Source organism: Enoplosus armatus, chromosome 6 (genome assembly GCF_043641665.1).
Source record: "Enoplosus armatus isolate fEnoArm2 chromosome 6, fEnoArm2.hap1, whole genome shotgun sequence".
Lineage (NCBI taxonomy): Eukaryota > Metazoa > Chordata > Actinopteri > Centrarchiformes > Enoplosidae > Enoplosus > Enoplosus armatus.
In genome coordinates this window covers 3,007,929-3,034,548 of record NC_092185.1, presented here as the reverse complement: position 1 = coordinate 3,034,548, position 26,620 = coordinate 3,007,929, and the positions used below count along the sequence as shown (strand labels likewise).

General features: G+C 42.7%; 2 protein-coding genes across 2 annotated transcripts in view; both read right to left on the bottom strand.

Annotated features, from left to right (window-relative positions):
- Positions 1 to 12,873: 12,873 nt before the first annotated feature.
- Positions 12,874 to 16,975, bottom strand: alx1 (ALX homeobox 1). The gene is made up of 4 exons (XM_070908134.1): positions 16,786 to 16,975; positions 16,096 to 16,400; positions 15,578 to 15,706; positions 12,874 to 13,215 (listed from the first exon to the last, which is right to left on the bottom strand). The coding sequence occupies exons 1-4, from the start codon at positions 16,973 to 16,975 to the stop codon at positions 12,874 to 12,876; spliced, it is 966 nt and encodes a 321-aa protein (XP_070764235.1).
- Positions 16,976 to 22,443: 5,468 nt separating this feature from the next.
- The window catches only part of lrriq1 (leucine-rich repeats and IQ motif containing 1), a 31,311-nt gene continuing 27,134 nt past the window's right edge, over positions 22,444 to 26,620 (bottom strand). The window contains exons 24-26 of the mRNA XM_070908101.1: positions 26,258 to 26,318; positions 25,552 to 25,672; positions 22,444 to 22,571 (exon numbers count right to left, since the gene is read on the bottom strand). Of these exons, the coding sequence (XP_070764202.1) occupies positions 22,444 to 22,571; positions 25,552 to 25,672; positions 26,258 to 26,318 (310 nt within the window). The remainder of the gene's footprint in view (positions 22,572 to 25,551; positions 25,673 to 26,257; positions 26,319 to 26,620) is intronic.

Below are 26,620 nucleotides of genomic sequence, written 5' to 3'. Positions count from 1 at the left end.
CTCATTTTAGCTGTTTTTGGAAAGAGGGAAATATCAGGCTCATCTCTTTAGCTGCTAAATGCTTCACTATGTTCAGCCGCTAGTTGCTAACTTTGTCTGTCTGCCCTCTGGTCTGGGCAGGTAGTGTGCAGTGGGTTTATCACAGCTTTGTTAAAAGACGCTGCCTGCTGTGACTAACAGAGCTGATGAGAGTTGTGGGCCATAAAACCAAAATAGACTAAAAGACTCCGTGGAGCTGAGGGGGGAGTCAGGTAATAATTCTCTGTGTGTTTATCTCTACGAGCACCTTCCACATCCATTCTTAATATAAGAATACTGACTGGGCAACAGGATTTCAAAGATGCCTCATTTTATCGTGAACCTTGAGGTGCAGTTTACCACAACAGAGCGTATCAGATTGTGTACGTTGTCATTCCAGTGTTCATTTACACATATAAAGTATACGCTGTGCAGACGGGTGGCAAATTAAAGGAAAAAACAACAGAGTCTTGTTGATGTGCCATGAGCCTCCAGAACAGCTGTAAGGCTCCTTGGCTGAGATTCTTTTCAAAATATTCCCTCATTAGGTGTTTATGATTATTCTACACTCGTTTCTTCACGTTTGTCCCGTCACTTGTCACACAGCTGTACATGTTGTCAATGTCCGTCTGTGTCGGATGTTGCTGACAGTCTGACCTGAGAGTGATTATCATGCTCACAGAAAACACATTCAGCTGGTTGTGAGTGAAGTGAGATTTTCCTCCGATTGTCTAAACTGACAGATGTATTACGTTGAAGGGAGAACCTCTGAAGTGTCCTTGAACAAGACACTGAATCCCTGCCAGCCCCCAAGCTTCCTGTCTGTAGCTAACCATGACCTGTGCAGAAGGGAATTGTCCAACATGGATAAATCATGTATTCTCCTGAAAGCATGTCTGATTTTTGGCTCAAGTCTGCGAGGAACTCAGTGCATCTTTAAAGGCAGTGTGATATGTTCAGCAGGGCTGAAGTGTATACATAAAAACACACACTACACGGCTGATCAATACCTCCTCTGCCTTGTATACCGTACCACCATCCAGCCGTCAGTGCCACTCTTTCCTGTCTCCAAGTGTTGGGTATGAAGTGCATTCATCTTTCCTTTTATGCTTTTGGTTCCCCGGGCTAAGTGCCTCATCATAACGCCAGCGCTCTGCCATCTTCCATCTTCACTGATGAAAAAGGTGAGGTGAGTGCGGCGCTCAGTCCCACCTGGTGCCTCCCCATTGCCTTTAAGTGGTTTTAGAGCCACTTGTGCCGTGCTTTAAGAGAAATATCACTCTGACAGAAGAGAAAGGACAGCGGCCCTGTCGAGTCCATCCTGAAACTCAACAGCCACAGGGCGCCTGGGCACCACGGCTGCGCTTGTTGTGCTCGTGTTGGAAAAACAAGGACAAAAATCTGATTTACTTTAATTTACTCTGAGTTTTCTGGCTTTAAAGAACGCAAAGTGAACTCCAAATACAACACGGAAAAGGCTTTAGTGATCAATTAATATTCAGGTCCTAACTTCATACAAACATAGCAAATCCCAAACATCCCGCTGCAGTAAGTTTACACTGGTGTAACTTTTACCCTCAAAAAACAAAATTACTTTAAGTGCCATCTAAATATCATTCAACCTGATGTGATCGCTGGCTGTACAGTGAACCTGTTAATCTGGTGCAGAAAAAATAGTTCAACATGCAGGCAGCTGTCACGAACATAAAGAACAGCCTGTTGATAATATTGTATGTGTTGTCTGCAGGCTCGTAGTTTTACTAAATATACATTTGTTTACAGAAACAGGCTAGAAGCTAACGCTAGCAAACCCCCAACAATATAATACAGATGAGGATTGCGCACACTGCAACAACACTGCTCTCTTAGCAACATATCGCCATCCCAAAAAACAGGGGCCCCATGTGGCTTCAATAAAAAGTGTTAAAGCAAGTGATAATTGTTAATTATCACCTTTGTTATGTAGGTGTCACACACGCACACACACACACACACACAGCACATTAGTTAAGAGTGTATGATCCATACATAGGCAGGCTTTTGTAGTTTTTATTTAAGGGTTTGATTGTGAATGCAAAGTTGTTTTAAAGGTATAATATGTCACATTTAACCCTGTTAACAATCATATTAAAAATAACTTTATGAGTGTGTTAAACGCCATATAACATTAGCTGCAGTGCCGTTAGCTGTATTAGTAGTCGACTCATCTAATGGTAAGTTAGCTACTTGCTGCTATTGTACATGAATATACATTTTATACAAACTTAAATAAATGCAATTCCTCGTCTGTGAACATGATTTCAACGATCAAGACTCCCATGATCCCACGCTACTTCACAACCTCATCAAACTACTTTGATATTGTTTTGATTAAGATGGCAGAAATTAAATACTGTGCGTTTAAGTTTGATAGAAAATGGACTTTTCCTGAAGACAGTGTCGCTCTCTAACCAGCAGATGGCGCGATGATCCAAGTGTTCAGCACTTTTTCATTTGAGATTTCCGTTCCTCTGTAGAAGGACTTCATGTGCACTCTACTGCCAAAACTATGTGGACACAGTGGCATGTGATTGATGCACATCATGTCCACCAGAGTTTTGGAACACGGCTGCAGGAATTTGCCCTCATTTCAGCCACAAGAGCATCAGTGAGGTTGGTCGCTGCGATCCAGTTCATCCCAAAGGTGTTGTGTGGGATTGAGATCAGGGCTGTGTGCAGGCCAGTCAAGCTCCTCCTCAGCAAACTGGGGAAAACCATTCCTCGTTTGGCACATTGCTGTGTAAAATAATGTGCTGTAGCATTTAGAGTTCCCTCAACATAGACAGGAGTGTCCACAGACTTTTGGCCAGATGTTGTAGATGAAGGTTAAAGGTAAACTGGGTTAGAACTGTATCTTCACTGTTTTCTAATATACACAGTGTGTGTCTGTATATTTATCACTGAAGCAAATGGTACTGATCCTGTGCTGCCATCCAGTGGACTCATGCAGAATTCCCTATTTTTCAAATCTCTCAAATCTATTAAACCATCATTTTTACCAGATTACACAGAATTCAACTCCATATTCATATTTTAATAGCCGACAGATTCATGTCTAATTAGTGCTGATGTACACATGTGAACGATATCCCCATTTTCTTATCTTAAAGCGAGCAAACCCGTGATTTACTTTTTCCTTACGAGTCAGAAATGAAATTATACTTTCATCCAAGGACCCGTTCCTCCCCCGGCCAATGTGCATGTGCTCCCGTCTATATTTATGGCGTGTATGAACTACCTGGAGGTGTAAGCCAAACACAGTCATGTCAGATATATGGGCCACTGCGGGGCTGCTGGGAAGCCACGCTGCAGTTTGCTTTGGCCGCCATGCAGCAGCAGCAGCCATCAAAAGGGGCAGATATAACCCTAACTGTTGAAATACTTTTGTAAATTAGTAGCATAAAACGAACGTCATTAAAACTTTTTGAATTTGAAAATCTTCCTCATAAAGTCTTACAGACCACTGAATCAACATTAAAGGGACACTATTAGTGAACTGTCATCATTATAATCATTACATTTGATTAAAAAACAATCTCATCTCCCAGAACAATCTCTCAATGAAACCTCAAATTGTCATTAAAGGTGATCATTTTCAGATGTCATTACCATAATGCATGTATTTTCATATTTCCAGTTAAATTATAAAGGTTAATATTTTATTATTATTATAGTATTTAGACTCTGAGATACCAGCGATCATTTCCAGATAAACCTGAAATCACACTGCAAGACGGAGCTGAGGGAGGGACTGTCCCAACACCAGCAGTAATGACTCATCTGTTCCTAGGCAGACTCATTACAACTAACCCTAATCGTGTCCCCTGTACAGCTCCACCCTGCTGGGACGCTTGAGCCCGACAGCAGCCTGAGGACACCTGGAACATCAATACAGGCTCCTTCATCACCTCTGAACAGCGTGAGTCCTTCAAAACTTTAAAGCTGCTGGGTGGCAGTTTGGTGCCTTTCTCCTGAAGAAGTCCAACCCAACAAGCATTTGCTGAGAGGCAATTTGTCCAAAAGAAATTCTGACGATGGACATGGACTCTTACACGAAAGTACAGAGGAAATGAGGAATCAACAGTTAATGAAACTGTCCCCTACGCAGTACGGAGTTACCATCCAGTAAAAGTCCTGCATATTACAGATGGATGATGCTTTGCTCGGTGGATTCTTTTGTCCAAACTGTCTTTTATGACCGTTTTGTTTGACATATTATATGTATTCAGTTGTCGATGACATTTACAAACAAACCGGGAATCAAATTTTCTTTTTATAACATTAAATAATTTCATGGTCCTAAAGTGGACATAAAACTCAATTTAGATAAATGTCAAAGGAAAAATATCGTCAGTTTGTTTAACTCACCAAACCTGAACTTTAACACGTAGCTCTGAACACATCTTCAAACACTGAAATCTTCTCATGTGCTGCAGAAATGAACAGAGATGTTAACAGAGCTGAAAGGATGTGGTTACTCAAAACGCAGCCAGTTCACGGCCCGTCCACAGGCAAGGTCAAACTAACCATCGCGTCAGTCACATCGGTGCTGTCTGATGACTCTGTTTGTTTGTTGTTAATTGTTGGCTGATTCCCGCCTGTGTAAACATCATTATTCTGCAGGGGTTCTGCCTCATTTGACTATTCATGAGTGACGCATCTGTCAGAGGCAACATGGTGCTTTTCCACTGATAGATGACTCACTGTGGGAGTGTGCGGTGCATGTTTGTGTTTTCCTTTTCAATATTAGGTGCATAAATGTTTAATTTGGCAAAGGTTTTCTGTCACTATACACTTTCTGTTTTTTGTCTGCTACAGCTTGCATACATGCATTCAGTATTTGCTCTGTAAACCACTTGTCCTGTGTTCTCCTTTGAGAAAAAAAATCTGAAACATTTTTCATATTCTTTGGGTTTCATAGTGGCGCTCCTTAGTTCCCTATCTAATCTAACTGAATCTGACTTGTTTGCATATAGCCAATCAGATTGCTTCATTTTAAACAATATTAGCATAAAGCTCTTATGTCCCCGTTCTATCATAGGCAGACTGTTACAGCCAGACAGCAACCTGCTACATTAGCTTTCCTTATATCTAACTTACAAACATGAACACACATCAAACAAATAAACATTCAAAGTCAGTTTGCAGGCCCGATAGATAACTGGCTGGTGTGGTCCGTACTCTTCAACACCACTGCTAACAACACGCTGTCTGTCCACTGTCGGGGGTCAGCTCGCCAGCTGCTGTCAATCAAGAACAGACACGCCGCGGAAACAAAAAGGAGCATTTCTGACCTTTTTCCTTCCTTTTGATAATAAAAAACTATCAGCAATACATTTAAAAACATTGGCATTATTTGTTCCTACAAAAAAGGAATGACTAAAGGTGGTTTCAGATAGAGGGCCCCGGTCTCCCTGTTCCAGGGAAGGTGGACACTGATCCATAGAGGTCACTATTGGTGATTCACCAGGGACCTTTTTGACGTGGAGAAACCCCACCAGGAGCTGTTGCCCCCAAACAACACAGCTGCGATATCAGCCGATTGAACCAGCTCCAGTTAACGACTGAATGCACAGAGTTGGCTCTATATTCGACATACTTTTCCTCCTGTCTTAAAACCTAGTCCGGGACAGCTGCATGGGGCCTCAGATCACATACTGACCAACCTGCATAGCCTATATTAATATCCACAACTGTCTGCAGCACCCAGAGAGGGAGTGGGAGATGAGTATCATGAGTATTACAAAGACAGAGAGAGAGAGAGTGTTTGACTCAGATAAAATGCTCCGTCAAAGAGGACTGATAATGAAATCCCATTTCAAGGATGGAGAGTCAGTTCATTTCACTTCAGCAGGAGCTGCGTTTCCATCAGTGCAGCTTGATTACAAATACACTTCAACTGCAATGGGAGAAACAGTAAAAAGAAAATAGCGAGACCCGTGCCTCGAAGTGACATCACCAAAGCATGTAGTGAATTACGAGTTGAGGAGAATATCTTTTGACCACTTGTGGGAGGAGACAAGAGGTAACATCACAGCTTAGACGTTCTGTGCCTTCTGTCTTCAGCCTGCTTACAACCTGTCAGCAGTGACACTGCGCACTTTAATAGCTACTCAAAGAAAACGTGGCGACCTCCAGAGTTTCAAAATGTCCCAAAAGGTGAATTAAAGAGCCACCATCTTCCCTTGAGAGCATATTTGGGCTCCGAACTCCGAAGCGACCTCACTGTGCGACCGATAGGTGGGAAGAACCGCTGTGAGTCAAAGTTTCAGAAAACGAGGCTGTCACATAGTTAATAGATCAGTGACAGCGGCAGTTTGTCCCTGACAACACTACTCGAGAGTGGCAGCCTCCAAGTGATGTCAGTCAAACCTCAGCAGGGAGATGACATCAGTGATTAGGTAAGAGTCAGTTAGATTCTCCATTGGTTACGGTGGATTGGACTACATTTACCAAGGGACCCGGCCTGCAGCTTTCCCACAGTCACACCGCTAGCACAAGCCCTGCATGTGTTTGGGTACACACACAATGCACATTAATACACTCCAGACAGAAGACACACACACACACACACTCATTATACTCTCTGGTAACTGGACACCTGCTCTCTCCTGCTCTGACTGACAGGCAGCAGAAGAGAGTCCAGATCCAGTCCCAGCTCTTCCTAATTGGATTTGTGAGGCATCCCGCCGCAGGCCTCTAATAGCCTCTTGTAAGCCGCCTCGGGCCTGTTGTGGACCACTTCCTCCCCGCGCTGAGAATAAGGGACCTCCTGAAAGGCATTTTTGGCTGCACACCCTGATTCCTCCGAGATATTAGGCACTTTTGAGGCACATTTTTGAGGGACTTGGACAACAATGTCAGAACAACAGGACATACGGTAAGACAAAGGAACAAAAAGGGGCACGAGGTTGTAGCACTGGGAAGGCCGAGCCACTGCCAGCTGATGGCGGTTTTAGATTTTGGAACATTTCCGACGTCCTGTACAAGCCAGTGTTTAACTTTCAAACCCCCATCAGAAAAAAGATGTGAAACAAGGTTATTTTTGCACATTAAAGCATACAAATGGTTTGCAGTTTAAAAACCTGGACATGTGTATTGTAATGTGGGCCCTTTTAAAGTGAAGACATCTTTGAGTGGGACTTCTCGTGGTGAGATTTGGTGACTACAATCAGCCCGTGGAAATAAAAACACACATGACATCAAATACATTAAATGGAGAGAAGCCCAATGTGTGTGTTTTGTGCGAGTGATAAAACACACTGTACTCTGCAGAATGACATCAACATCACATCGTCATTATTGACAAAATAAACATATTTATATACACTCTGCCTGCACCGAGGAAAACCACTAGAGGGCTATAAAGGGAAAAGTATCTTTGGACTTTTAATTTCAATTAGCAAATGTTTCACTGCTGGCTTGCAGAACTGAGAATCCCCTTCTCCTGCTCTGCAAAGTCACACCAATGGACAACAGAACTGCACAGTTATATTTCAGAGTCGTCCTTTGAGGTAGTTTCAAGTCAAGTTTGAAGCCCTCGTGAGAAAGCTGCAAGTATTTTGTGTCTCTGAACACACAACAGTAGTTTTATTGGAGTCGGACATTTTCCTTTCAAACCTTCTTTAAAAGAGTTTTTTTTACACAGCGGAGAGCGAGTCCCTTTAATGTATTTTAACACAACTTTCAGAAAATGCAAAAGGTTGAGCAGCTTGCTTCTTCATGAATAATGTTGCAAATGATGCAAAAAGAAAAACAACAGTCCTATCATCTGTAATTAAAATCAGAAACTTGAGCTGCAGTGAGGCGAGTAAATGTTCTCCAAAACATGAAGTTCTTTGTTTTATTACAGTCATTGATTTTCTTACTTCAGCCAATCTATGAGTCAGAGGCCTAATATCTGAATGCACAAGGTCTGTCTGCTGCTGACTAATTCATATTTTATTGTTGCAGGTCAAAACTGTTAACATCAAGTCCTCATCTCTGTTTCATTGATGTAAAATAGTATCCATGATTCGTGAAGCTTGCCTCTGCCACACTCTGACAAGAAAGTCTTATATTAAATGACCTCCAAAGAAACACAGATCGGTCTAAGAATATTTCACCGAGCCAGGGAGAGGGCTTATGAGAAATAACTGTCCTCATAGAGGAAAAGAAGATGGACCGGTGGTGAGCTGATCTATCCATTCCAGAGAAGAAGAAGAAGAAGAAGAAGAAGTAGAACATCAGTGTTGAGTGATTAGAATAACAACAGTGGGCAGACAGCGAGTGTAGATCTCTGCTGTGGAACATACGTGACCGCCGACTCCATTTCTCAGCCGCCTGCTGCCAGAACGTTTGATCTGGCTCTATTTCTTCATGTCAACAGCCATGTGTGTGTGTTTCTATTTTCACACACACACACACACGCACACACAGGCCTGTCCTCCCCCACGTGAGGTACTGCGGGAAGTAGGGAGGCAGGGGAGGGAAGCTCTTATATTAATGGCTGCGGTTAACCTGAGAGGGTCAAACCCATTGGAGCTGTTGATGGATCTGGTCTGCAGGAGCTCTCTCTCGCCCACTCTCTCTCTCTCTCTCTCTGTATCAAACACACACACACACACACTTGTAAAGTGTAGGCCTGGTTGCACCACCATCAGTCTCAGTGTGATGATCACTGCCGTGCGGAGAGATGAAGATGACGGGGAGGGGAGGGCGGCGGGGACGCAGAGATGGTGGAAAAAAAGATGACGGATATGAAAGAGCATATTAGAGTTTCAGTTACAGGCATGTTTATCAGAGGCGGAGGAGGAAGACGTCATGTCACTGGATGAGGTAAACCTCAGTGGGGGGGGGGGCCACAAATCCACGACCATGCCGCTTGAGCTAACCTACAGCGTACAGCTGAAGGCTGTAACTAGTGGATGGTTGGCAAGTATAAACGTTCGACTAGACTTCATTTGCTAAGTCACTTTCCTTGTTGTCACGTCTTCTTCTCTGAGCTTTAGTCTAATTCGGTGTCTGTAAAGGTCTTCCGCCTTCCAAAACAACCCAAACGGCTGCGACAAAAGCAATTAGCCTAATATCGGTGTTTCTCTATGGTCAACATGCCGTTAAGTCTAGCCAACTAAAACTACAAACAAAACCAATGTTAACTGTTGAGAGTCAAAATGCAAACTATGGTCTCTGTTGTCAAAGTCAGACGATTTCTTCACCTTGACACCCCACCCTAAGAGGTTTGGTCATTATTCTCATGACCACGAGAGTTCGCTTGTCAGAAAAACCTAAATGTAGGTGGTTTTATGTGTTTGAATGAAGGAAGGAACAGTCAACAGAAAACGGAAGGAAAGCAGAGACCAGAATCAAGTCCTACATCACGCTACTGGATTCAGGAACAGTCAACAGAAAATTGCTCACACAAATCCAAGATTTTTGGGGTGAAATGTTCAAAAGCACTGAATAAACTAATTTGTGTGTAAAGAATATTATGCGGTATAGATTTTTCTCACGTTATTTGCAACGTTAAACAAGATCATGTACACCAGAATGAATATTTTATTGCTTCAAGTCAACTCTGACGTCGTGTTTAAAGACTGGATTACCAACAGGGCAAAGGTGGGCCAAGAAGTCCCAAGACCTTTATTATTTTATATAGTTCATATTGTGCTCACGTTTCTAGATAACATTTTTATTTAATCCAATTACCACAAAACACACTTATAATTAGAGTCATGTGATATTATTCCAGCAAAGGCGCACAGATCTTAGGGTTTCTGCGCATACAAGATGCTTTGAACAGTCAGCTGTTTGCACTGCACTTAATGGGAACTTGGTGGAAACAAAGTGCATACACAATGCAGAGGGCTGGTGGATCAACAGAGGCCCCCAAAAAAGAAACACCTCACTGCAACATCAGGGAACACATCCAACACTGTTTCCATGGACACGTCAGGATCAAAGCCTCCGTGTTATGATGCGTGCAGATAACGTACTTGGGTTTGGACTTTTGAATGGCAGTAACCAGGAAGTACCCCAAGGAAACAAACTTGGTTCCAAACCCAAAGCATCTGACACAAGTTACGGTCCTAATTGAACCAAGCCTACCGTTCCTATAGAAAGGGTTTCCCCGAGACGCTATCCACCGCCGACTGTGATCTCAGCGCAAAACAAAGGGATGATGTCAGTAAGGAAACAGAGGAGAAAGAAGAAGACGTGCTCCCAATTACATGACAGCGCGATAGATTAAAGAACAAGTCCTGCATGTATTAAGGAGGGCCTCATGGAAACGGCTACTATTGATGAATGAAGAGATTAACTGTGTTTAATGAGCTGTCGTGCCTGCTTCCAATCTACAAAGGTGAGGATTCATTTTGGAGGGACTTAAAGGACAAGGTTGGTTATATTATATATTTTTCTTGTTGTCGAACAATGAATTGTCCTTCTAACAAGTATCGTCTTTGTACCTAAAGCCTGATTTATCTTATTCCTCTGTGCCGCGGACCTCCATTTTAGTTTAAAAACTATTAAAAACACATGGAGTCCCACTGTTGGACTGTTGGACATGTTCCGTCATGAACGTGAGGACTGCAGTTTATTTTTTAATGGATCCCACAGAAAATAGTCCCCAACAAATGCACTTTTTTTTAAAAATAAAATGAAATATTTGTTTTCCATCTTCAGTAGGAACCAATAGGCTCGAGGCTGAGCACCTTTTGGTCTTGTGGTTGCTGACAGTAAACCTATAAAACTATAAAATAACAGCCTTATTCTTTAAAATGCAGCAGTATAGTGCTGAAATGATTTGTTGATTAATCAGTTACTCAACCAACAGATGATAAATCAGCAATTTTGATTAATCGCATTAATCGTGCCGGTTTCAGGATTTATGTTTTTCTGTGTTTTATATCATAACTCAGAAATCATTTATTGAAAGTTTGGGGGTTTTGGACAGTAGGTTGGACAAAGCGATCAATTTCAATACCTCACATTCAACGCCAAGAACTTACGATGGATATCCTTCAGTATTTTCTGACATTTCAAAGACTTAACAATAATTACCAATTCAATTAATAAAACCGTTTAATAAATAATAATAAAAAGTTGTTCGTTTCTGGAGTGTAGTTATGAGCCACTGCTTAGTTCAGTTCTAACCCTAACCTCGATGTTTTCAGTTAAAATGTATAATTTAGAACATATAACGTCAATAAACGCTTAGAACTGTGTGATTTTAATAGTAAAAGAAGAATAAAGCCGGTATTAGTTTTCATTTTTCTTATTGTCTTTTCCACTAAAAGACCAAAACCAACAGAGTATTAGTCCACCTCTAATTACTGGCTGCTGTCTGTGGCACACGTGACCGAGCCCGTTGATTCCTACTGAAGATGTAAATCTTTAAAAACAGGTCACATAAAGAAAGTTTCATTTTCAAGTTAACTTCCGTGAACAGCCGGCCGCTGCAGGTTTTAGCAAACGATACTCAAAGACAGTAAATGGAGTTTTTGTTTGGGGACTATTTTCACCCGCGGATTAATACACATGTGGTGCTCTAGTGGGCATTAACGTCAGGGTGGTGTATGTGGGATCAATTCAAAGTAAAGTGCTGTCCCCGTTTCCATGGCAACGAAGGAACATGTCGCCCCGTGCAACAGCGTGGCTCACTGATGTGTTTTTAATAGTTTTTGGACGATTGAGGAGGAAAAAGACACTTCAGTCTTCAGATACACAGACAATATTTCATGATCACGGATCAATTCGTGTTGGTTTCGTTTTTTTTCAACAAAAACAAAACACTGTAATTAAAAAGAAAAGTGCAGTCATGCTGGACTCACGTGACATTCATTTATTATGCTTCCACCAGATAAATTTACAACACAAACCATTTTAAAACCTGCCTCCTCCGCCTGCGTCGTGTACCTGTGACACAGAGCGGAGGCCGACGACAGAGGTTACAGAGCTTTGCTGCAAAGCACACAGACACGTCAGCACGTCGAGTCCGTTTGTCTCCGCGCTGCTCATCTTCAGCCCGGAGCCGTAACGAGGGAGGAAGATGAGCGGCGCAGGTAAAGAAGACTTATTCACAGTGCTTAGAAAAGCTATAGTGGTTTGGGACCCCTCCCTCTGGATCCACGTGTACCCACACTGGGATCGAATCCCACCGGAGCCCGGAGTTCACACTTTGTTAAGTCTCGATAAAGAGGAAACACCGAGGACTTCCCGACCCATTAAAAAACTACAAAGAAAGCTTATTCACATGGACGTTACCCTGAAAGTCTGAATGTATTGCTTGAGTTAAGCCACATGACGGTCTGGACCGGCTCCACCTTTCAGAAGAAGGGTCTGTGAGCTCTTGACTAAGTATTTTAATGATAGTACCAGTCCGCCTCAGACCAGAAACACAGCTGATTGTCTGTCACAAAACTTTATGGCTGTTTGTTACGAGCTTGAGCTTATTGACCTGCAGCTTTTAGAAAATGCAGAAAACCACAAACCCCGACACATTTTCCATTTACGGATTTCATCCAGACCCCATTTTCTTGACTCAGCTGATAAAGTTTGGGTCAGAGGAACATGTGGTGCAGATGTAAATAGCGGGGCAGCATGATTGAGAAACTGACCATATCACTCCACAGCTGATTTTCATTCACAAGAACAAACAAGTGACTAGTCTGTCGACGACAAACGAATGTTAGATCTGTACTGCGAGTGACAAACAGCTTGTTTTGAATGTGATTTCAGACTCTTTGGGAAAATCCAACACTTTGTAAAAACTGGAAATTCTAAAATTAATCTTTCCATACATCATCCAGACTTTCCAGACATGCACAGGAACCCTGATCACATGGCCCACGAGATGTTGGCCGCGTGCTCCTTGGCCTTCATGCGCAGCACGGCGATGCTGGACGAGCGCCTCTCGAACTCGGGCTTGGTCTCGAAGGCGTGGTGGCCGTTGGCGGCCGGCGTGAGGAGGGAGTCTGCACTGAAGAAGTTGTTGAGAGAGACGTGGCCGAACTGGTTCTGCTGATTGGGGAAGCCCACGTAGCCGTGGTCCGCGGCCCCGGCAGCCGAACGAGGGGAGTGCGAGTAGGAAGTGACACAGGGAGGGGAGCCTCGGGGCAGCATGCAGGAGGAGACCACAGAGCCACCAGGAGCAGGACTCGGCCACAGGTTGTTAGGAATCTGTTGGGTGAAAGAAGGTTTTAGATACTGGGGAGAATCAGGATCCAGTGGGGGCACGTAGATAAAAACTTCAACTGCACAGATATTTTTGTGAAGCAGCATGTATGAATACATTTTCTAATTTACACAGACATGTACAGCATAAACACTTGAACCATTCCATCTGCCGATGAAGGCCGTGAGATGCGGATGAAAGCTCAGAAAAAGCTAGTAAGTGTGCTTTTGGAGTTAAGATTATTTTGTCACACAGTATAGATGTGGTTTACAGGAACGTGTACGTCCTGCAAACTGCACACAAAATAAAAAGCAGAAATTTAGGAGCTACGTCTCAGCAGAAACACCGCCGCAGCTCCTGATCTGAAACAGGAAGTTTGGTCAGTGATGAGATGTAAATACAATCCAGCTGTTAAAGTAATATTATGTTCAATGGTTTTACTCAGTGAAAACTGCAGAGGGTTGTTTCACCCACATTACAAAATAACACTAAGATAATGTATCTGCCCATCAAAATTCAAACATGTCGCCCAGCGCTTCAGTCACCATGTAACCGTATCTGTCCGTCCACTGGAGCTACTTTCTATTATTTATCCAGATTATCTCGTGCTTTGAGCGCCGAAATTTTTTTTATTTCTTTCACCTCCAATGTATTGGGGTCGAGGCTTAAATCTGAGACGGATATCTCAAAATCTGGACAAAGAGAAGTGAGAAAATTTGAATCAAGTGGAAAAAAAATGTTTTTGGGGGAGGATGAAGTGGCCCTTTAAGGGTCGGTGGGCCAAACCTCGTCTGAATGCACACAGATCCAAACAATTCCAAAGACACGGGGCGTCTTGTGATTTTGGAGTTCACGTAATTTAAAAGTGTATCATGAAAAGGAGCATTGAGCCTCTGGTCACATTTTATCAGATCTGCTCAGCATACAGTAAACACCACGTGGCTGATGTCTTTAGGGAAGGAGCTCCAGTTTACAGAACATCGCGTCCGTCCTGACATGAACTGACAGCTCGATCACATTCAAATGACTTCTTTCACTCTGAGGCAGTTCGTTCGGTCTCATTTGCCAACATTTCAGTCAAACTGAGAAGACAAGCGAGTGGAAGTAAGTAGCATGTGATTAGCATGCAAATTCATTTGCTCCTTAATTGTATTTGGTCAAAATGAAGTCAGTGAAATGTGCCACTACAGCTTTCTTCCACACAACATAAATTCCACGTGATATTTCAAGAAGTGGTGAAGTAAAAACAAATAAATGTGCCAAAAGAGTTGCATGTTTACATCAACAAACAAATATACCTGCAGCATCCCCAGAAAACTGCAAACCAACCGGCTCTCGGACAGCAGCTTGTGCTGAAATAACTCACAGTAAAAACAGTCAATAAATATCACAAAGGAGTACAAGCCCACTCTGACAGCTCGATAAACTTCCTGCAGAGCATGAGAGGGTGGTTGTAGCTCGGCCCAACGTGTTCCTGACAACATGTGCCATCGATAAGCAGGACCTCCTTCTTCGCCCAAAGTCAACAAAACAAAACTCTTTAAAGCCCACAAGAATGCAATCCATGTCCACTGTGTTTAGGGAGACAGAAACACCCACTGCCAGCACGATTACATGCAGGACGGTCCGTTTAATGGCAGTAATCTGGATCCGCTGTAAGAGAGGGCATGGCTGCTATCCAGGGGCATCCATCAGAAACATGTGCGAAGAAAACAGGAGACAGTCCAACAGAATTCTGACCTGGTCTTGGGCCAGGGCATAGCAGAGCGATGACTCTGACTTTTCCTGCTGCTTTTTCTTTTTTCTTTTAACAGTTCTACCTCTTTGAATTCAACACATAAGCTGCTTTCTGTGAGCTTAAACTATCAACACACACCCCCCTCCGAGGAGCTGCCGCCTGCAGGCCTCCCTCTGAAGAAACGCACTTGGAGGCCTAATCTCAGCCTCTGATAGAGAGGACAAACTGACATCCCGCGTCTCCTCTCACCTCATCTTGTACCTGACCTTTGTCCGGACCGCAAGACGAATGTTCAGCTAACATGAAATCTGATACACGGCCATTAATTCAGCCATGACACCCCCGCAGAGGCTCCAATCAGTGCTCGGCTTCTTATCTGAAGACGGCTCTCATCATACGTCATTTACACAGCTGCAGCGACATGCACTGATGTTTTGCAGATGAAAGCATGAATTTGTTGTGACTCACACGGATTTTATATTTTAGAAGAAGAGAGGAACAAAAAGAAGAAGGACGCTCACAGGCCGCGAAATTACGCACCACCGGCGTCCCGCACAAACATTACATATAATACATCAAACCTCCCATCAGAGGTTCATCCGACGACAGAAACGCGGGGCATCACTCGCCTGTGTGTAGCTGTCGGTCCTCGGTAACACCGATAAATCGTACGTGGCTGCAAAGTGGGTTTTGGCCTGTTGGATCTGCCCGTAGCGCTCCCTTTTCCTCCACTTGGCTCTTCTGTTCTGAAACCACACCTGATGGAGATCACACGGGAAACAAAATGACACCAAACTAAATCACACAACACAAGGATGACGACACGAGATCACGTGGCGTGTGCTCGCGAAAAGAAGTTCAAACAATTTCTGGCAAAAGAATCTGTTGAAAAACTTTCAGTGAATTCTTCTGAGCTGGTTCGGTGAAATAAATAAATAAATAAATAAATAAAAGAAAAGGCTGTGTTCAATTTTTAATTGCTGAACATATTTTTGTTTTGAGTATTTATTTGAGCTACATTCATGATTATTGGGGTTTTTTTTAACGCACAGCTCCATATTTCTCGAAGCTCTTCTTTCTTTATTTTAGGGTTTATTTTCTGCAGAAGTGAAAGTTAACAAAATAAGAGTCCGGTGATGAACCGCACCTGCACTCTGGCCTCTGTTAATTCCGTCCTCATGGCCAGCTGTTCCCTCACGTAAACATCTGGATAGTGAGTCTTCTGAAAGACTTTCTCCAGCTCCTCCAGCTGCGCGCTGGTGAAGGTCGTCCGGTGTCTCCTCTTCTTGCTGCTGGACACGTTACTGTCGCACTTGTCCCCCATGTCGTCCAAATCCGTTTTCTCCTGCCCGGTTGTCACCGGAGACGCCCGAAGAGTGCAACAACTGTCCATCGACCTCCCGAGATCCGAGTGCAAAGTGTCGTCGTCTGTTTTTGGCACACCGTAATTGGCTGGAATGAAAGTGATAAATTAATAATACATTTTTACACTCGCTATAAAAGTGCATAAAAATAGATCTGGACGATACAAATGACTTCTTACTGTCAGCAGTTCTCTAAAAACTAAATTATGGGTCAACTTTGATCCTTTAAATGTTTCATAATATACGTGGATTTTCTTTGTAAGTACCAACAAAGATTTTCTAAATTTAAAAAAATGCGAAAACCAAAAAATAAATCATCTAATGAGACAAACGCCTTAAATGACACAGAAAAGTTCTGGACAAGAAAACAGAAACGCTTGGGCGTTAAAAGGGTTTAGTCTCTTGAAATGAGGACAAACTCCAGTAAAGATGCGGCGTTGATGCACAAAAAGCTGTAATCTGTTTCCACGCACCGTTCTGGTCTCCGCAGGGCGACGAGCGGTGCTCGCCGCTCTGAAGCCCGAAGGCCGGCACGCACTTCGGGGAAGACTTGGTGAAGTACTGCGCGCTGTCCAGGCTCTCCATGACTTGGTCCATGTAGTAATCGCTGGCCTTCATCGCTTGGCTTTTCATCGCAAACTTGTCCTCCATGTACTCCATCATCTCAACCGGAATCCGCGCGCTTTAATCAAATGTCACCATAAGAAAACGACACTAATCTCCGTCGCGCACCGATGAGCCGAGCGATGCCTCGTAATGCAATAATTCGCCAATGCAGTTAATTTGCTCTGTCTTGAAGGCACAACGTCTTTATAGCCCCAAAGACAAGGAGATCCTTAAAGAGCCCCCCTCCTCTCCGCATATGAAGCAGCACCCAACTCCTCCCACGACCTGAATCCAAACCGGGCAGCCTGAAGAGATTCTAGATCCACTCTGAGAGGGGACCATCAGAAGTGGCTCAGATCCACAACATGTTTAGACATCCGATCATTTCTCTGCAGCTTCAAGTTGCGACTGCAGATGTTTAATGCGACTCTCCGGACTCTCAAGCTCGCTGCTGGTCGGTCATTTCGTTTTCGGGGCAGTTTAAACTGAACTGAAGTCAACAGCAAAACGCTGTAAAATGTGCTTTAAAAGGTGAATGGGAAATACACACCTGTTTCCTTTATCTGAATTATTATTATTATTATTATTATTATTACTATTATATCAAACTGATTTATAGCCTTTTACTTTCAATAATTAGGCCCTGCCGAAGTCTTTAAAGGCGTTAAATCAATAATTAACATTTACAAGAAAATAAAACACATTTGAACGTTTAATTTGTTTTTTGTTAGTTCAATAAAAGCACGCGGTGTTTGGCGCACACTGTAGACAATAAGGTCAAATCCCTTTTATTTTGTAAGAAATGGTCATCTTAAATTAGCTACACAATTTAATAGTTACGCGCATTGTGACACTTGAGACTTTTAACTTTCCAGGATTTTTTATTTTTCAAATGGTGACATTTTGACTCACGAGGACAAGAGGTTTCAAACGGAGATCTATTTTTTCTCAAATGTCCAGCGCGTGATTACACCCCGAGAGCTTCAAAATGTTCACTTCTGTATTTTGACTTTTTATTTTTCACTGATGTTCGATACTTTGCAGTTATTATTATTTAAATCCTAAAAGTCTGTTAACTTCAACAGCACCACCGCCCTTCACTGTATCTCTCTGCACTGTGGTCCTTTCTCCTCTGTGAAAATACTGTACCAATAACGTCAAATTAGAATTAATATTTGACATCCAAAAGTCCTGTAAATGAAGTGTTGACCTTTTCTTGCTTAAATTAAAGACCAAACATCCTCCTCGTGCGGGAAAGTTGAGTTTCATTGAACCCAGCAGCACACACACACACACACACACACACACACACACACACACACACACACACACACACACACACACACACACACACACACACACTCAGGAAGAGCGGTTCTTCTATTTCTTCTTACTGGAGGAATTATGTTACCACTAACCAAAGCCCATCTCCCACCTCTCCACCCAGGGCCACACCACCTGCAACGCACACCATGCTATAGCTTTGGTTCGCTCTGGGGTCAGTGGCAGTTACCTGGAGCTTCACGGTGCCACAGGAGAAAAAATAAAAATAAATAGAGGTGCTCTTAAGTAGTGGGGGGGGGGGCGGTAAGATGACCTGGCACACTGGCTCATGCTGAGAAGAAAATGTGAAAAGTTCACTGTGGTTTGGTGGGTCTTCCTGCCACAATAGATGCTGCATGGGTTTGTAGAGGTGGAGGGTTTGGTCACTCAGACTAACTCTTTAAGTGCTGCAGCCAATATGTCATGTGAGCCACCTGGAAAGGTCCACACCTTCACTTTCAATAACAGCTTTTTAATATGCTGCCAGTTTGTTATAGCATTAAGTAGCACTCATCATGGTCCAAATATGATTGAACTGAACTAATTATCATTCATTTCAGTCTTCATGTGACTGATCACGGTCCAACAAAACCAAACCAGGGCCGGAGAAGCCAAAACGTGCCACTTCAGAAGGCAGAAACATGACATCATGATGCCTAAAGCCACCCTTGGGTCTAATTCAATCTATTGAAATGTCTTCAGACTTTGGCTCGCCACGAAACACAAAACGACCAGAGTTTATTTTCCCCAAAAGCACACATTTTGTGGAGCATATGAATGTAATTTCAGCCTGCAGAACATTCGGCTCATAAAGCTGAATATCAAAAAGTGAAAGCGGCGCGTTCGTGCTTCAAAAGTTTGTTCGTTTTGTTTGTTTGTCTTTTGTTTTTCCAGGAGTCGGGCATTCCTGAGCACTGACCAACTTTAGTTTCCAGTCACTTGACTAAGTCATCTGGGTTCATGTCGACATGTTATACAAGTCACCTGTGACTGAAAGCAGAACTAACCCACCGGCAAGGTCGGCCAGACTAAATCCAGATGCTGCCATACAAGTAACTTAAAATCAATACAATAATCAGAAGAAGATTTATCTCATTTAACCACTTTAACAATTCAAAATTAATATTAATACAGAATGCAACAACCAAGAGTGTGAGCCCACACATTATCACATTTTAAATGACCGTTTTCTTAATATTTAGCATTTGAAAATACACAACAGATTTAGGTCTAACCTAAAATATAGAACTAATAATAGCATAATTAGCTTTGATATTTTTCATTTTAATATTCATTTCATTTAAAAAGATCAAATTTGTCAAAATAACATTTATGAAGAGCCACACAAACACATAAAGTACGTGTTGCTGCAGGGCCGCACACAGTTGAGGTAAAAACAATTTGTTTTATAATAATTATTGAATCCAGTAGCAAAAAGAAAACTAGACAAACATGGAGGCTAAAATAATTTTCATTTCAAGCATTTTCTCCCCATAATCTCAGCTCTCACTGCAATACAAAACAATATCATGTAATTATATCACATCCTCACACTTTATTATGAAAACACAATTAAAAGGATGGATTGTCATAAAACATTATATCAAAAATGCATTTTATGGTACAATTCATAACGTAAATGTAAATTTTATACATTTTATGATGTGTATAAATTCTGCATGTGTGTGCAGACATGTATGTACTCACTTTTATAAATGTCCTCTATGTATAAAAAGCTCTCCAACATCTGACAAATTCAAGTGATTCTGTTAATCTTAATCTCACTTTACAAATGGGTGAATAATCATAATTCTCTCGAGGCTGCCTGGAACATCAGCGTGAAGAGAGAGACTCCGACCTGTTTTCATCTGAGTGACATTATAAACCAGCAGCTGTCGTTCAGGGAAGAGATTAGCTCTGACTTTAACCAGGATCCAGTGTGGAATAGTTTCTGCTTGTGTTTGAGTTTATTCCCAATTTTATTTATAAATTTGCTTCACATTTCCAGGAGAGTTTATATATTCATTTCCCATTTCTTTACTTTGGCTAAAGGGGCTGGCTAATTGTGTCTTTATTGTTTTATATTAAATAAGAAAAGAGCATCTCTTGTGTCATTTTTCTTTATCAGTATTTTCTGTCTTAAGGATTTCCCTCCAATCCTGATCACTTCATTTGTCTTTTTAGGGTTTACTATTTACTTGAATTATAAATGTAATAGCACATTACTGGACCTTCAAATCAGCTTTACTCCCACATTGCAGTTAGTATGTCGTGCTGCCTGCACACACATGTACTGTAGAGTGTCTATAGTGTGTCCTGCACCGTGTTTCATCACAATGTTCCTCAGGATACTTCTGTGTTTGATACGTTACATCACAAATAATCATTTTGCAAGCCCCGCTGCTGTATTTTTGAAATGTTATTATCTTTCCAGGCAGAAACTGGCTTCCATTCATTGATACATGAGGTAAAGATCAATCAGAACGCTCTTAATAAAACTCATTGACAAAAAACAATGAACGCAGACTTGATGTTCACTGTGATTAATTACACAACTCAAGATAGTTTTCCTGCCAATTCACCTTCAAACATACGGAAATGAATGAAAACCAAAGAGCTGGCTGGAATTGTTCACAAAAGAAATGTCCAAAAATCTAAAGCTGTTCAGGATGCATTCAAAAAGGGTCTGCAAAAATGTACAATATATAAAATATAAATACATTGGCGCTCTGAGGGATTCGGATAGAAAAGCTCTCTCTCTGCCAGACTCCATCTGACAACATTTGCTGACTTGAGGTCAGACTGGCAGGGCAGTCTGGGCTGAGAGGGACATTCTTCATCTTATCTAAATGTGTGGTGGAGCACTCATTTCAACAGGCAATGGATTTTGGATGTCTTAGGTTACATATAATTTACCCATAACCCAAAAGTAAACAAATCTAATGAAGACTGGTGGACGATGGTTTAACAATATGATTTCAGAAGCAGAACTCTGGAAGCCGGAGCAACTCTGTGTTAGACTGCACTTTCATGTCACCTGTCTGTTCGTGTTGTATGTGCCATAAAAATCTCCCGTATCACAGCTGTGCAATGTCCCCCAGAGAGCCTGAAGAATCAGTATCCCCCTGAAGGACCATAGTGCTCTTGGGTTTCACAGCAGCCCCCCCCCCCCCCCCCCCCCCGAACGGGCAGGACCACCACATCTCTGGCATACACCAGCTCGTGTACAGTCAAAACACACCCTCCAGACATGTGTAAGTGAAAGATAGAAGGAAAATAAATAGACAGACGTGCATTTCCTGCCAGGGAGCCACTCTGCAGCTCTGACTATTTGTTTTGACATTCATTAAGTTATCATTTCCAGGCGGCGGACCAGCGAGGAACCTCCAGGCCTGAGGTTCCCCGCCTCCGGTGGGGCAGTGTTTGCGGACGGACGCCTTAGCTCTCCAAATTCAAATACACAGACAAAGCCATTATAATCCACGACTGAAAATAAAGAAAACATCGTTCTAATTCTAACACCAATGTTTGTGCTCGGCTCATAAAAGCAGTCATTTCAAGCAGGAGCTAAATATAGCCACAGAATCGAGAAATCGCACTTAAATCTCTTAAGAGAGCACAGGAGAGGTGGAAAAAGCAAGTCTCTTCCCATGGCTACAAACTAGAATTACTATATGTTTTGTCAAGAGAGTAAATGAGCACAGAACCAGAACAGTTCAGCATCCCTAAGAAACATGAATCCCGTTTTCTGAAGGTTTGTGATTTTGCTCCGTGTGTTTTGCTGCTGGTTGGCTGTGATCACGTCCTGGCAGTGACACGTGAGCAGAATCAACACAATGGGACAGCCTGAAGATATTTGGGCTGGTCCTATTGGTCTTAATTAGTTTTCAGGAGAGAGAGCTCGAGTTTTCAGGGGGGGTTCAGCGCAGGCGACAAACATCATTATGAATAAAAACAAAGAAATTCTTCTTCATGGATGGAAAACAAATAGCCTTGTGATCTCTTGGTTTACAGGTTGTTGGCATTATGTTGCATCCGAAGGAGGGGTGTGCTGTCCTGAACTAGATTAACATTTACATCCTTTATAGGGAAGAAGAAGAAGGAAAATACAAGATGTATCTGCCTTCATGCTGCTCTGAGTGTTGGGACAGCAACAACAAAAAAAAAGGTGACGTGGTTGTAGAAGAGTTTGTGTTTTACTTTCACACTTTGTCCCTCCTCTTGCCCCCTCCCCAGCCGCCGCTCAGCTGGACGGGGTTGTCTCGGAAGGAGATGCGCTCCCTTTTGGACGGAGCAGACGCGACTCGCTTGGGAGATGGAACCTCTTTTCCTGGAGACAGAAAAGGAAAATGTGTCAGTATCTCGTACGTAAATCGAGCAGTGTGAAATCATTCCATCATAGACTTCAAATGGTAAACGGCTTTTTGAATGACATGTTTGATGCTAAGCGCAGTCACGATTTCACTGAACAGGTCCGTCTGCTCAGCTCATTTTCTGGTCCTTGACAACATGGATTATCAATAATCAATATCATACAATAGGTTTCCAAAGGAAGGGCTGCCTATGCTTTCCAAAACATCTGCAGCTGTCATTAAAAATAAAATAAAAATCAATCCTTGCACACCTGAGGATTTTTCCCTGGAGGGACCAGGTCAAACTGTGGTTTCATGTCGTCTTTCATGGAATTTGTCCACTTTCTACCGCGAACATGTTGAGCTAAGTTGCATTTAATATATGCAATCCACCAGACCACCTCTGAATGAAACACGTAAATTGCTCTTATAGTTGCTCTCATTATTTGCTGACCAGCCAATCAATATTAGCATTTCTCAAAGCTTCAGTTGTTGAATGCTGAAGAACATTGTTTCATGTTGGGTCACTAAATCCTCACGCTTTTCTATTGACTTCAAACGAACAGCTATCACAGATTGTTGCTTAAACCGACCAAATGAATGAAGTATCTAAAAAAAGTCACATGTTAAAGCTGTAATGAATGAGGAACAGGTTTTATATTAAATGACAACAAGGCTTTTATACTGGCACCTCCTCTTACTGTGTCTCAGGAGACTCGACACGACACTATATTAAATCTGGGTGTTTGTGTGCTCCGTCTCTCAGGAGCTCCTTCCATTTCACCTGAGGATCAGCACAAAGCTTTTCAAACACACAGAACAAAGGCAGCGCTTCTACCGGGCATGATGCATTCCACGTGTAGAGCCCGGGCCCGCGGTCTCCACGGCCGCCCCACACAGGGAGCCAAACAGCGGGGAGGGCTCTGGAGGAGGTGGGGGGGGGGGGGCCGGGACGCATCGCAGGTACTGACCCAGCTCCAAATGTCTGCACAGCTGGCACACTGTATAGAATATCCATCCATTCACAAGTCATACCTAATCGCACCTCTTTAGTTTTTGATTTAACTCGCGTCCGCTGCAACGCTGTGCTCCTCGTGGTTTGTGTGATGCAGTTTAAAGATGAATCAAAACAGCCTTTTGTGTTTATTTTCAGACATTTTAGGCCAGCTTTGGTGGCTGAATTTAGTTTATTAAAGACTTTCTGTCCAATTATCTGTTCTAAATCAAAAACAGAACACACATGTGGCTCATTTCAACACAAGTTGTGCAGTCATGCTGTTAAATGTACGGAGACAAACGAATGGCCGACACATTCGACCCGACCGCTGTGACCAAACTAATTGTTTTCCATCATTTTACTTCTATTAGAGTTGAACGGGACAAAATTGAGGGAGCAGATATGCAACTTAAGTGGTTTCCTCTGCACACGTAATGAAAATATTTTGTGAGCCTGGAAACGCATTTTATGGCACTGTCCCAGCAAGTGGCGAGTATCGCATTGCAATAGGTTATAGAGTATTTATGTAGTCTTTACTGCTATGGCAAACTAAGTGAACCTCCTCACCTTAAACTTTTACTTTGATGTATGTATGTCCCTTCAGAGGCAAAGGATGTACAACTTTTTGATAAATAAAGTTGTTTTTTTAGTCTTTTACTGACATTTTTGTCAGAGAGGCTGCATTTTCTATTTTCCTGATTCCAAGGAGCCCATTTACTTACAACGATGAGTTTCTGTTGATGTAGCACAGACACCATTAGATGCCCTTTCCAAGTTTATGAAATATCTAATTGGCTTTTTGAGAAATGCTCTTGCCTTACACATACATTCATATTTCAATTTGCCCCAGACAATTTGGATGTAAGTGGTGTTTTCATCAGTTTAGACAAAGAGGCTTTCTTTCTCCCGGCTGTGCTCCTGAGGAGAACAACAGTCTGCTTGCTGAGCACGACGACACTCGCTCCTGCTGCTGCTGCACCTCGTGGATATCATTTTGAAATCATCATCGGAATCCAATTTGGCTTCGTTAACGGGGACAGGGCTCTCCTTTACTTGGATTCCTGGGCTTGTTTAATGTGGTCATCTGCTTGCAGCCTGTCAGTAGCATCTTTGTCACTCAGACCCCTGAGCCCCACTTCTCCTGACAGAAGGGCCAGTCATTCTTCACTGAGAGGACTGTTTTTGTTTTTTTTCTTTCTGCCCGTTTCCTGTCAGAGGAGAAATTCACGGCACTCTGTCCCCGGCCCGACCTTGCGGCTCCCCTCCCCTCCCGCAGCAGCCGACCGGTGGACTCAGTCTGGGCTGAATAAGCAGCAGCCTTTATCCCTGGCTTGGCGCACTCAGGCCTATGTGACCCAAGACCAATGGGTGCAAGTGTGCAAACACAGAAACATCTGTACACACATGTGCTGAATGTACAGGTATGTGCACACACATGTACACACAAAGATGTGCATATAATCATAATCTATGATTTCTCGGGTTTCAATACCTGCCCATCAATACAAAAATACAGGAGCACTGATGAACGTGTCAGCAAGCTCAGTTTTGTATAAAGTTGGTGTTTTTGCTGGTCTTTGTAATTATTATTGAGTATTTTTATGTTACTGTTCAATTTTCTGTCATTGCAAAAGCAAAGATATATGTTTATTTTGTCAGCTCCCATAAATAATACATTTGCATAATATATACTGGATATGTTATACTAGGGACTAGGGATAGTTCTCTAAATAACCTTTAAATTTAGCAATAAATGTCTCTATCAACATTTATCTGGATTACCAGTTATTGTGAGAGAAGGTTAGAAACAGAGACAGTGACACAAATTATTAATTCATTTACTTATAGGATAGTTGAGTCTTTTGTTCCAGAACATTTTATGAATTTCTGACTCAGATAAAAATCCCCAGTAACAGAATGATTTTGGGGAGAAAAACTGCTGTGAAGTTCACAAGACTCACTTGCATGACCCAAAGAGTTTCTGCGAGGATAATTGTTCTCTTTGCAAGGCTGGGCAGATAAACTGTTGCTGGCCCACAATCCACTGGCGTGATGTGGACGCTCTGTGTATCCTGGGTCCGCCTGCACATGCCACACACACACACACACACACAAACACACACACACACATAAATGAGGCTCAACATGACACGTCTCACGCAAGCAGTCCAGCATTTTGAAAAACATTCAACAGCTAGCGGCTCTGCAGTCTGAACATATCTAAGAAACAGGAGGAGGGGGGCGGCTCCTCTTGCCAGTGATCATAACTCAAACTGCTCTATAACGGCACAGCGAGACCTGCAGTTTCCGACTTCAAAGACCTCACGAGCATCAGTATCGTTCTCGGGTCCAGGCAAACTGCTCCAAAGTGACACTGGGATTTCTGCAAGTAAAATGAAGAAATTGCAGCCAGTTGATCCAATTGAAAGAGTCACTGTGGAGCTAAACCTCGGACTCACCTCCCCCCCCTGCCTCCTTTAAATCCAAGCTGATGAGACAGGCTCCAGGGGAGGGAACCTACAGCGCGGGACATGACTCTGACTGCTGAACGTAAATACTGCATACCTTCACATGCATGCAACTGCCCCCCGCCCCCCAGAAAAGATTCAAATCAGGATTCGCTGTCATTCTATGAAGTGAGGGGAAACGAGAGGGGAGTGTACTCACCACGAGCTGCACTCTGCCTCCATTCAGAATGTCTGAGCTGATCTCCGGTAAGAAATGCACGCTGAGGATAAGACGACAAAAAAAAAAAGGCCCAAACATTTGGACTGTTAGCTCTCTGCGTATTTTGAGTCAATTCAGCAGTTTCCCCTCTTCAGTTCTATGCAATTATCTCTGACATATCATACAATAAACACAGATGCCATGTATGATAATCTTATAGTCTATTTGTTAGGTGAGGGGCAGCACGGGGCCTAGACGCTCACTGCCTCTGTTACAGACACTCTGCTGGTATGTTTCAATGTGCACTGGTTATACTGGAGTGAAGCTCTATCTCTTCTCTATCCCCTCGATCCAATATGCATC

Coding starts and splice junctions, on each gene's coding strand:
- alx1 (XM_070908134.1), bottom strand. CDS start 16,975: ATGATGGAGTACATGGAGGACAAGTTTGCGATGAAAAGCCAAGCGATG. Junction 15,707..16,095: donor TAACAGAGGCCAGAGTGCAG/GTGCGGTTCATC, acceptor GATCTCCATCAG/GTGTGGTTTCAGAACAGAAG. Junction 13,216..15,577: donor GGACCGACAGCTACACACAG/GCGAGTGATGCC, acceptor TTCACCCAACAG/ATTCCTAACAACCTGTGGCC.